Here is an 11,771-nt window from a genome sequence, read left to right as displayed (position 1 = left end):
TTTAGGATTCAGAAACACGTGAATACAGTTGATTCTGGCATCTACCGTATTTGGGGCCCTGAAGGAGCTGCAGTGCTGAGTACATGCAAGCCCCACAAATCTTGCTGGCCCACTAAGCAAATTGCTTGCGGCATTGCCAAGAGAAAGTTAATGTAGTAAACGCTTGTAGCGCTAAAAGTGATACAAAAAGACACTGATACGTTTTGATCGAAAGCTTGAAGTGTGAATTCCAGACCGCTATAGGCTGTAGTGACTCTCTGATAAGAGCTCCCGTGCAGCTTTTTACTCGGAGCACAATCGAAAAAAATGTACATAAACAAAATATATCTGTCCAACAGATGAAGGCCTGCAAAGAAATGCCTTCAGGCATCGCAACGTATTGCTTCTGATGCATTGGAACATGCTATCGCGTTAACGGGCGCACAACAGTGGTCCTACGCCAGGACGCTACAGTTGTAGAAGTGAAGTAGCAAACAGTCTCCTGCATCTATTTGTGGTACCGACTTATGGCGCAAAGACGATGGTGACGACAAGGCAACGTAGGGGCGCTGTAGCACTTCCTGTGCCAGAGAATCGCCAAAGTTTCAATGCGTCGACTGCCGGTCCTTTTACTTTGAACAAGACAGATCCAAAGGTGTCCGTAAGTGGAGCACGCGTCGATCGCCTAGGCCTTCATGTTTCACTTACGATTCCCCTGGAATCGTCAGTCACCCCTCAAGCGGCGAAAAACAGCTCTGCAATAGCTCGCAGGGGAAATAACAAGCCGGCATTGTCACCACGGAACCGTGCACTTCCATTACACGGCGCGCTAAGCTCGAAGACCACTACAGGAAGTCCTAATGCAGAAAACAGGGAAAACACAAGTCCTCGACGCGCTTCAAAGAAGGTTAAGGAAGCAGGGGCAACGTCAGCGAGACAAAATAGGCCTCGTCGCATACGGCGCCTTTCTCCAACACTTCCAACTATCCTTACAAGTGCTGAAAATCACAGCAGAAAATTTCGGCTGTCCAAGGAAACTGATCCGTTACATGTACCCGTGGTGACAGAAATACAGAACGGACCGGCCAACATCTCTGCGGCAACAAGAGATGGCCATGAGACGTCCACCGGCATTGGTGTCGATGTCCCATTATCATCATTACAGGAGCGTCATGGTCGCAGCAGAGGAACCGGGAGTTCCGACATGTCGGTTGTCAGGCTTAGGGCTCAACTACAAAATCCGGAGACTAGCGACAATGGTGATGATCATCTGCTCGTGCATTCGCCTGCGCAGATGTTCTTTCCAAAAGCCGTGACAGGTCGCGAAGTCTCAATGCCTGCAGAAGGACAGCCACGATCCTGGAGTTTAGAACGTTTAAGACAAACTCTTTGTCCAGGTCGTCGTGAGTCTGCAGAAGCAAGCAGCTTCGTGTTCTACGGGAAGAGGGAGACACAAACTCTTACCTGGAAGTGCTTGTGTTTCCTATATCATGCGATCCTACTGAGGTATTTAGGATTTCGGCCGCTGATCAGGTGGCTAGTTCGCACGTTTAGAGAGCATCCGCCTGCGCAACGTTCACAAAAGCCTTTATGGTGGGCAGTATCTGCACTTGTAGCTGCCAGCTGTGCTTGCTATCTGGTTTGGCAACGATCACACGGCGCCGCCACGTGGCCAAACATTCCTGAGTTCAGTGCTCCTCTGGACTCCGTTGGAAATAGCGGTCCAGCAGTACGTGGCCGTTTTTATCTTGTTCATCCATGTGGAGCGCAGCCTCAGTGTGCACGGCTTGGGTATACTTGCGGAGAATCTAGAGAAGAACTTTGTGGTATAGGTCTCGATTCAGCTTCGAAAGAATGCCAGGTTTTAGGGGAAGATGTCGCGGCAAGAAGTGCTGGCGGTTTTATCGATTATGCTCGAACGTCTGGGGGTGTCTCCCAAGCAGCCCTTGTTCTATCAGAGTTGTTGCAAGCAGTAGCTTCGTTCGCAATGCCCAACATGCGTAGTGATACTTTTGCAGCTCATTCGCCCCTATCTGCAGCTCCAGAATTCGAAGAGACGAGGCTTCTTCGAAGTTACTTCCCTATCTACAATTACAAAAATGATCCAGGACGCCTCGTTTACGACAGCAATGCTACATACCTGCTTACGGAGAAGCACGGTCAAATAGCTGTTTCCCTGGGACGACGTGCTCTGATCTTTGCAATTGCCATAGAAACAACTGCAACAACATCTCCGCACTGCGACCCAGTTGAAATGCACTGGTTTTCCATCTACGTGCGCCTCGAAGGACAAAGTGACGGTGCTTGCCCAAGAATGCTTTCCAGCAAGGAGATCTTCCCCATATGGGGTACTAAAGAAGCTGAAAAATTGTGTCGAGTGGGAAACTTCGAGTATCGCTGCGCACGAACTCAGGCGGTGCAAGTATTTTGTTTCGACAAGCCTCTTGGTGAATTGCGGGAAACTGAAAATCAAAGAGCGGGCAACGGCGATGCATTCTGCGGTGGAGCTGGTTGGGTGACACAGCGGGTTTATGTAGTACTCAAAGACAACTGGGGAGCTGGAGCAACTCGCATTCGCCGATTAAGAGTTCTCGCGTCTGCAGAGAAACCTTAGCTGTAACACGAATATGTCTAAAGTTGCCAATCGCAAATTAGAAGGTGTTATAGCCGGTATCGTCTGTAAGAAGCAAAAGAATCTACGCTTTTGATCCATCAGCCGACATGTATTTTTTTGTTTGCAACTGGAGAGAATCCAACGTCTCCAATCGCGCAGTTCGTGCTCCCATAGCAAATTTTTCAGAAAAAATCGAACGCAAGATGGAGTGCTGGGACACTCTACAGCCCTAGCTCTAGCGCTTTGATATACAAGCAAATTAGTCGTATTTCATAACGCGTATTCACTGTATCAAAGACAGTGCTACGTAAGCAGTAGCCGCTTGACGCTCCAGAGAGCATGCAGCACAGAGTGCTGCTATGAATGAACAAGGCTGCCCATAACTGGACCCCAAAGCAGCACGGCTCCGCGAAGGATGCAGCCTTGGGTAGAAACAAAAATCTCCTGTATCTTTTCGGGCTATGCACGGAGTAGCATCTTGCACAACCTTGAAAGCGAAAGCGAAGGTTAGTGACAGAAAATGTTAGGAACTAGGCTAATCCAAGTTTGATTCATCTTCCACTAAGCAGTTGATTGATAATGTAAAAGATTAATGTCCATCAAAATATAACAGTTTTCTCAGTTCGCCTTCCACAATGTCAGCACACTTTGTACTATTCCAATGTTTGCTGCTTCAATTCGTTGTTTGATGTATCATCAGACATTTTTAGTCAGCCTCATCGTGGAGTTATCAATCCTCTCGCAGCCTGCTTCACAGTATTTCAAGCATATTAGCTCTGGCTCTTTTGAACTTTGAAAATCTGCCAGCTGCTATCATTTGAGTATCATTTCGCTCCGTCGATCACTGTGCCTAATTGCAGAGTGCATATCCTGTGCCGCTCATTTTTAGTCATCCACTTCTTTGAGTTTAGGACACCCAAGGTCTTGTTGTGCCGCTACTTGCGCTTTAAAATGCGCGAAGCTTCGATGGGGAAATAACAGTAGAAACTAATAAAATATACTGATTGGCACAATTTTAAGCTAACGATAGTAGTAAGACGATGCTTTGCTGCGGTACGGGATGAGAGTCAGCAGCGTTACTGTGTAAAGTCTCCACGTAGCGATGTCAGCCAAGAAGACCAGAATACTAGAGGAAGTCACTGCAGGAAGAGGCGACGGAAGCCCTACGGCCGGCCTACGGCCGGTGGCCATTGCAAGGAGGCGCGACAACGTTCTCCTTGATATCCAAGCTATTTAAAGAGGAACTAGGGGCAGACAAAAGAAGCACGCGGTGGAACAACAAGGAAAGCAGCAGCTCGAGTGAAATGCGTTATTGCGCCACTAATGCCGGTGTAGAGGATATTGAACAGACGGTTGCCACAGATGAGAGGACACGAACAAAGGTGAAACGCTATGAAAGGAATTGCCATGAGTGTGCTTGAGACCATATGGGGCACCAAGTACCGTTACTGGAAACGCTGCAAGTAAACGTTTCAACGAGCAGACCAGCGTTCTACATTTTGCTGGGGGTACCACCACTAGAAACCGGCGGCCAGGTAAATGAATCACGCAAGCAGGCACAACAGCGACCAAGCCCATGGAAGTCTCCCCTGACTGGAGAAAGCACTTACCATTATCAGCAGATGGGTATGGCTAATCGATCTGACGACACAGAAGAGTCCAACTAACCTGCTGTAAAGGCAGAAAAGCAATTACGAAGGGAGGTAGAAGGGCTAGCAGGCAATGCAGGAGGATTCTTTAGTGCTGTGAGCAATATTTGGGGCAACGCGATAGAGGGCATGTAAAACATATACTGCCAACCTGGCGCAGACGTTTGAGTGAGGAGCCATCAAGTGAATATTGGCATTTGTTCTGTCGTGTGTTCATGACAGAGGCTATTCGGAAAACAATTTTCACCTGGAGTTGCCTCGAAGCAGGCGGTGATTCCGCCAGAGCAAAAGCGCACCATTTTTAGATTCCACGAGCTCGTAAAGCTTCTGGATCAATTTGAGCAGGGCTCTCTGGCGAGATGCCGCAGGTTGCTGGACCGACAAGCTGAAGGTAAACAAAAGCGACGGGATGTATTCTTCCTTGTAGGAGCCGCCAGGGTATGTGCGACGACAATGAAAGCCACCCATTCACCCATGCGAAGGGCCCCACATCCAAACAAAAGACAAGCCGTGTACAAAATTTTTGCTTGTTCGCTCAAAGGCGCGAAGAGCACGTTTGAGCATCTTCGCGACGACTACACATGACTTAGGACTGCATGCAAGGCAGCAGCAGTATTTCCGTCGGCATAATACCCATGCATTTCGTCTTCTCCCTGAGAGCAGTGGGACTTTTTGCTGCGATGAGGCCACTGAATACGCGTTATTGCTTCGTCCATCAGCCAGATGCAAAGCTGATTTTACTTCGTGGTATATACTTGCTTCAGTATGCACAGCTTCGTCCTATCCTGCGCCTTTCCGTGAGAGTATTCAGGATCCGCGATTGGCGACATGTTGCTGTGCCTTCTAGTTGCCGTCCTGCGTTTGTCTGCTGCCTTTTCACTAGAAACCAAGTACAGATTTTCCTACTTCATTTAAGCCATAGACAGGTATATTCCAGATGAAAACTCATGCCGTCATTGGCGTCTGCAGTAGTAGGCGTAGGCGCTTCACACGTGATCCCGATGCCATAACCAATGGTAGGCAAAATGCGAAACAGTAATTTTTAAACTTTCCTTATTCTGATGTGTATACTGGAGAGCATAAGGTCCGCTGCTAGTGAATTTTCCTGCAGCACCATTACACTATCCCTGTGTAGCTTTTTATCCGTCTTCAGCTCATAGTCCTATCACGGACAGGGTTGCATGTCTGGCCAACTCGCGATTACACGAGACTTCAAAACAAAAATTTGCTTCAATATCTGGTGACATTATGCCTTTTGTCTCCTGCCCAGCTAGTTGTTTTGCTTTCCTTGCACCTAGATCTAGCTGCAGTGCTGACCGCAAATTATTACCCACCAATGAAAGGTAAAGTGCACATGGGAATTACCGTGCTTGATTCCTCCTCTTCTCATAACAGGCTTCAAGTTGCCTACCGTCAATCCAGTTCAAGAGTTTTACAACGTTTTGCGACTATGTTCTCTTGGGCGTCCTGAAATACTGCACTGCGGGTTCTGTATCCCGAACAGTCAATGCGTTGACGTGAAGGCATGTTGAACGCCGTCCCCATGCTGAATTACGCATATGACAGCTTCTTTCACAGTGAAAAGAAACGATCCGGGCTATCTGCCACTGTCGTGGCTACGGGAGACAGAGCCCCTGCTAGGGATCCCTCCTGTCTTTATACCTTAGAATCCCTTGGACCCGCTGCGCTCCGCTGCAAACATTTTGCATTCCACTTTTGTTGGAGAAGCCGCGGAATACTGCAGCGACAACTTTCTGCCTCCCAATCACAAAAAAGTTCAGAAACTGCCAGCCGTCACTTGTGCAGTCTGTGGACATTTCACTGCGAATGTGGGCGCAGTACGCTGGAATGCGGCAGGTCATGCCGATAACAAAAAATACAGCACGCGAAAATGTATGGCTGTCGCTGTAAGTAGCCCAGGGTCACAAGAGAGGTCTCCCCAGCGCTGGTGGCGTGCTGAGCGACCACATTACAGCGGAGCTTTTTGTTCTTCAGCCCGTGAGCTGGTTGTCGTGGTCTCCCCAGTGTCAAGAAAGGCTAGCACGAACACGCAGATGACCCCTTGCGTTCTTTGTCTCTCTAGTTGCCTCGTGAAGTAGAGCTTCGATCTTCAGCTTTCTCATAGCCCTAGTGTGGGACTTTGACCTTTCAGGAGTCGGGGGCAGGAGCATTGCCGCTTCTGCCTACGTTATGTTCACCACCTATCTAGCCGGCAAGTTGTATGTTCGGTCCGCAGGGATTCTTTGGATTGCTCGTTTGGGGTGGCCTGCGGCGGAATGGTCCACGCATACTCTGAAGATGGGTAGTTCACAGCAGCTGCCGCCCAAATAGGTAGGTTGGCCCATTGGAAATACCAGGCTACCGTTTGTCCAGTGAACAAGTCTAGCCCCACCAACAACTTTCAGGCTATCGGTCCTACAAAAAAGTCTCCCAAGAAACGTTCTCTCGCGCACCACATTGTTAACGACTTCACAACGTGATCGGTATGCAACTTGTCCCCCTTGGCTATGGTAATCATCCACTACTTTGGTAGTTGCCGCACCTTGAGCTGTATGCGTTCCACCGTGTTAGGGCTAACGAAACTGCTGGAAGCCCCATCATCTAGGGCTGCCTTGAAAGGCTTCCCACCCACCTCAACGCTGAGCACTGCGTTCGTTCACCTGCTACACAACAACTGCTTGAGTTCATTCCCTCTGCTGCGAAAATTCTTTCCACCAGACAGGCATGTCAGCACCATCCACTCGCACAGCGCCCTCGTCATCTACACGGCCTTTCGCTGCACAGCTAATTTCTTTCTTGCGCGGCACCTCAATACGCGACATAGTTACGGACTCCGATCTCCTGTGTTCGTCCATAGTCTGTAGGCTCGTGCCCTTCTTCGACGTTTCTGCACCTGTTCGGTGACCTCCTTCAAACAACCCTTTGCGCCTCTCTGTGGAAGCGAAATTGGTGTTAGGCTCTGTTGCTACTGCAAGGATCGTGCCCTTGCAACGTGCTGTCTGCCTAGTACGTTCTTCTCCGCCGACACCTAGGGTCTTTCCTTTAAACGTTCCGTCTTCCTACCACTGGGTTGCTGTGGCTATTTTCTGGGCCTTTTCTCATCGCCTCACCTTAAACGAGCAGCGATGTAACACTCCCCCGCGTAGTATCCCAATCCACCGCATCGCATAACCCCACTCTGGGATGAGGGAGGGGCAGTCCCACACCATATGTCCCTTCCCCTTAAAGTTGTAGCAGTCCACTTCCATCTCGAACTTAGGGCGACGGAAGTTCGTTCACGCCCCTGTGAATACAGGTCTACTGATGATGCCCGGTGGCGTGGGCAGTCGCCTAGTGCCTAGCTCATGCCGCCCTTTGCGCAGTTCCCCAGAAGTCTGCACCCACGGGGTTTCGGGTCCCATTAGCGCTGCCACTGGTGCTCTCCAATGCGGAAATCGAACGTTTCGCCAGCAGGTTGCCGCGCTACTCAACTCGAGGGCCAATCCCGCCAGACAACAACACAATGGATGAGGTCGGCTGCAGGGATCGGCATTCCCCAATGTCGGGGACTGCTGATGGTTGCAACTCCGCCAGTTGCTGGCAAGCCGGCTCGCTACTTACTCCCGGGTGTCTTTGCTAATACATTACAGGATGGCACGATTCAGGTCTGCCCAGTTTTTCATGTCCGTGCGGGTGGCCCTCAGGTCTAACCATGGCGTCCCATTCGTGGTATTCCGCAAGCTCGAGCCCCCACTTCGGTTGTTGTATCCCATACATCGTGAAACGTAGCTTACTCATTTCCAGAAAGCTCTTGATGATTTTGCCGCCTTCGCAAGATAACCCTGGAAAGGCGACTGGAGGCTCCGATGTCCCCGTATGCAACACAGTTTATTGTGACTGTGCTAGGTTTCGCAGTAACCGTGCATAATCCGAAGCATGGCCCGTCGCGATTACTTCTGGCAAATATATATCCCGGAACAGTCCCCCGGCTTAGTATGCAAGAGGATCGCTAAGCGTACAATGGGTGCCTTGACACTGGCTTTACCTTAGAGACCTCCAATAAGGGCAGGCTGAAGGCGCCAGGCTGTCGCCTTGACGTCCACGACTAGATTCCCCAAGGGTTACGATGATGCGTCTGCATCCGGGGTGGCACCAGAATCTGTCTGGCGACATAGCGTACGGTGGGACGCAGCGGCTGAGCCTTAGACACAGTGGAAGTTTAGCCAGTTCCAAGGAATTCCCTGTTCTTCTCTATTGTTGGCCTCTTGAGGCCCAACGAAACCTATTGTAGTGCTCGCGCACTACGGTGAAGCCAGGCAGCGGCATGAACTTTTTTTGCCACGCGCTCAGCAGGCCGCTCGATTTCAGGCAGCGAGAGCATTGCATATCCAGGAAACAGCCTCAGTCTTTGCCTCAAGCACACAATTGCACCTCTCGGCACCTGAACTACGTTTCAGTCGCCGCTGTTGCATCAACGTTTAGGAGCATGACTCTTGTGTCTCAAGCAAAATTATACCAGCTAAAAAAGTTTCGTCGGTCTTCACGATGACATCGCCACTACTGTGGGATTTTCTGTTACTTTTTTGCCAGTTATATAGCAAGATGATTCAGCGCTTTCAGCTCTCTTCTTTTTGTTGAATCTTTGCGTCAAGCCCTTGCTATGCGCGTCATGCTCATTTGTGCCACCAATATGCTTCACTCTTTAAGTCTCTTGACAGTTCTATACGTGGAAAAGAAACTCGCAGTAAAATTTGTTCAGGATGAAGTCGTTCGTCGACCATTACTACCCAAAATGGTAGCTGAGCAACAAAAGTGTATTTCTCAGTTTAACGGGGCAGGTTCACTTCCACTGAATCTGAAGAAGAGCATGATGCTCCAGAGTGGCCCTGCTACGACAGATGAGCTCAGCGCAATGCTGAGCCTCAGTGCACTAGAGTATTGGCGCCTGCCTGACACGATTCTACGACTGGCAAAGTGTAGAGCGAGTCAGCCTCGGCATCGCTTAATCAACGGCAAACAGCTTCAATGGTATGAATAGCGGCAGGTCTCGAAATTATGCATAGCAGAGCAAGCGCCACTAGAGGCATTGGAGCATGTTAGCGTAAATGACTTTATCGTGCGTTTCGTTTCCCAATAAAACATTTCCCTGTCAGCAGTTTGTGCAGCAGCCCGGCACTCCCCGACAGTGTCGAATGCAGCAAAAATGACAGCTGGACAACGCGAGAAGCATCCAATACGAGACGACAGCAGATTTGCTTCACAAACGCTGTGTATCTCACGCGTGTTCCCTTTTTACCGCAGATGCTAGGCTTATGTGGCCTTATGAATGCAATCACACGTTCCCGCAGACGTGTCGAGCACGCTACCAAACGTGACTAGCCTTCACGTAAAAGCCTCTTCATCGATACCCTGAATATCTATGCTTACAGAGTCGCCTATTAGCGACATAACATAAACTGGAGCATCAGAATCGCGTACTGTCTTGTACACCTGTTCCGCGTTTCCTCCAGTATGACCACTGGTGTCCCTCCGTATGCGTGCCTCCGTCTGCTGCGCTCACACTACAAGCCCCGAAGCCAGCGTTATCGGCAGGAAACCTTGGAGGCCTAGTCTGTAGCAGGTTTCGTTAACTGCTGCATCTTTACTGATGCAATAGATAAATGCTTCAGCACATAGAGCTTGTTCCTGTGCAACGCTCTAGTGGCAAGCACTACTGTACCAGCGTGCTGAGAAGGCGCAAGATGCAGTCTAGCAAAATATATTTCGGACACAGAAGCCAAACAGTGTAGTGCCTCCAAGATCTTGGCACGAAAAAGACGGAAGCAAACCGTCGGCGCTCCAGCGCACCAAGTGAATTCTTGACCCGCAGGGAGCATGCATGCAATAGGTATAAAGGTAAATAGTCATCTCTAATCGATCGACATGTTTGCTCCAAACGTCAGATATATCCACATAATTTCAACAGCTAAAGGAGATCTTCTCCGTTGCGTCCCATAGCCACTTTGGCCGTGAGAGCCTGATTCCTGTATCTCACATGCGTCGGAGCGACTACAATAGCACCATGCAGCGTTACAAGCAAGCATATGCGAGGGATCGAATAGCTATCGCTGTAAGCAGCAGTCCTGCTTTTGTGAACAATAATCAGCTGACTGTGGGTAGTTGAAGTCAGTAAGGTGTGATTCAGCCATTGTGGTGCCTCCTGTACAGTGACGCCTCAAGAGTATCAAGGCCTCGCAGCATTGTCAGCTTTGCCTTCCCCGAAGTCTTCAAAGCGTCACTGTGCACGAGGCAGCAGAGTGGTTGTCAAAAGGCCGGACGTTGTATGTACCTGTTTCACAGGGTTAGATGCTCTGCATCTTGGTGATTTGTTTTCAGTCTATAATTACATCCAGAGAACAGTACCACTTCTAGAGGAAGCTGCCTTAGTAGGCCAGCAAATGCATGCAGCTGTAGAAACGCTCGCGAAAAATGCTGTATGGCACGAACAAGTAGGCATTCACCATTAAAAGCACAAGCGTCAACTACTTCAAGAACAACGTGGATCCACACTTGATAGCCTGGAACTAGTAGGCTCATCTGCAGTAATTCATGTTGCCCAGGGATCATCGTTGAAAGCAAGCGAAGAGCAAGAAGCTACATGACACAACTTGTGCGATGCGCATGAAGTCACAACCACCGTTAGGACCTGCTGAACGACACAGAAAGGCAGTTAATGAGAGATGCCAGAGATGAGGCAAGGATAGCGTGCCTGCAGCCGGCACACCGGCTTGCAAGCATTAGCCAGATGAGGCTTCTACTGACTCACCTTGTACAGGGATGTATCAGAGTCTCGCATTCCATCCTGGGTAGCCTTAGGAGCACTGAAAGAGGCTTGTTCGCCCCGACCAGCTGGTGCATTGTGTCCCGACTGAGCATTTCGATGAAAGTGATATCTTTAGGAAACATAATACTCCACGGTCATGCACTTGCATGCCGAGCTGAAAGCATATTGCCCTTTACAGGAATTCAGTCAGGGTCCTCTAATGTCTGTTTGCCTTTCCCATTGAAGCGTCTCAACTATCACTTCGGGAAACCGGCGACCGACTTTCCAGCAGCCTTCTGTAGTATGTCTAGTCTTGGCGGCCAGGAGCACAAAGGCTCAATTGATACCGGATGAGCTGGAGATCCTGAATATAAGAATTCCGTGCGAAGCTCAAGACTTCCTGCACTCAAAACAGCGTCATTGCCCACTAGCTGACAAAATGCACCGCACTTTTAGTTCGGCACTGCTCGTAAAGGCAAACTTTCCTATGTAGCGCCATGTCCTTCGTCACTGCTAGATGTGTTATGATCGAATGCTGTATGCTGTTGCTTGTTTCAGTCGCCAGCCTGCGTATGTTCAGCGTCAAAGCATTCCCCCACTATAGTGTAGGTCTTTTGGAAAACACTTGCACATCCTTTGAGAGATCGCGCGTTAGACGCCCTGAATCAGTATCACTTGAAAAGCAATTGCAACGTGCTATCACGGATGCCAGTAACTGTGTGCGCAGGCAGTACAATAGGGCTTGCTG

At 49.5% G+C, this 11,771-nt stretch overlaps 2 protein-coding genes across 2 annotated transcripts; one reads left to right on the top strand and one right to left on the bottom strand.

The window, feature by feature from the left end:
* Positions 1 to 520: 520 nt before the first annotated feature.
* On the top strand, positions 521 to 2,593 carry ENH_00047950 (hypothetical protein, conserved; the record flags this gene model as incomplete). Its single annotated transcript, XM_013581060.1, has 1 exon — positions 521 to 2,593. The coding sequence occupies one exon, from the start codon at positions 521 to 523 to the stop codon at positions 2,591 to 2,593; it is 2,073 nt and encodes a 690-aa protein (XP_013436514.1).
* A 3,246-nt stretch (positions 2,594 to 5,839) lies between these two features.
* Positions 5,840 to 5,944, bottom strand: ENH_00047940 (hypothetical protein; the record flags this gene model as incomplete). The annotated part of the gene is given in 2 exon segments (XM_013581059.1): positions 5,840 to 5,905; positions 5,909 to 5,944. Coding segments are annotated over 2 exon segments (102 nt in total).
* Between the last annotated feature and the right edge of the window lie 5,827 nt (positions 5,945 to 11,771).

Source organism: Eimeria necatrix, genomic scaffold (assembly GCF_000499385.1).
Source record: "Eimeria necatrix Houghton genomic scaffold, Enh_scaff36, whole genome shotgun sequence".
Lineage (NCBI taxonomy): Eukaryota > Apicomplexa > Conoidasida > Eucoccidiorida > Eimeriidae > Eimeria > Eimeria necatrix.
Note: the sequence above shows the minus strand (reverse complement) of the source record. Positions and strands in the feature narration are given on the sequence as shown.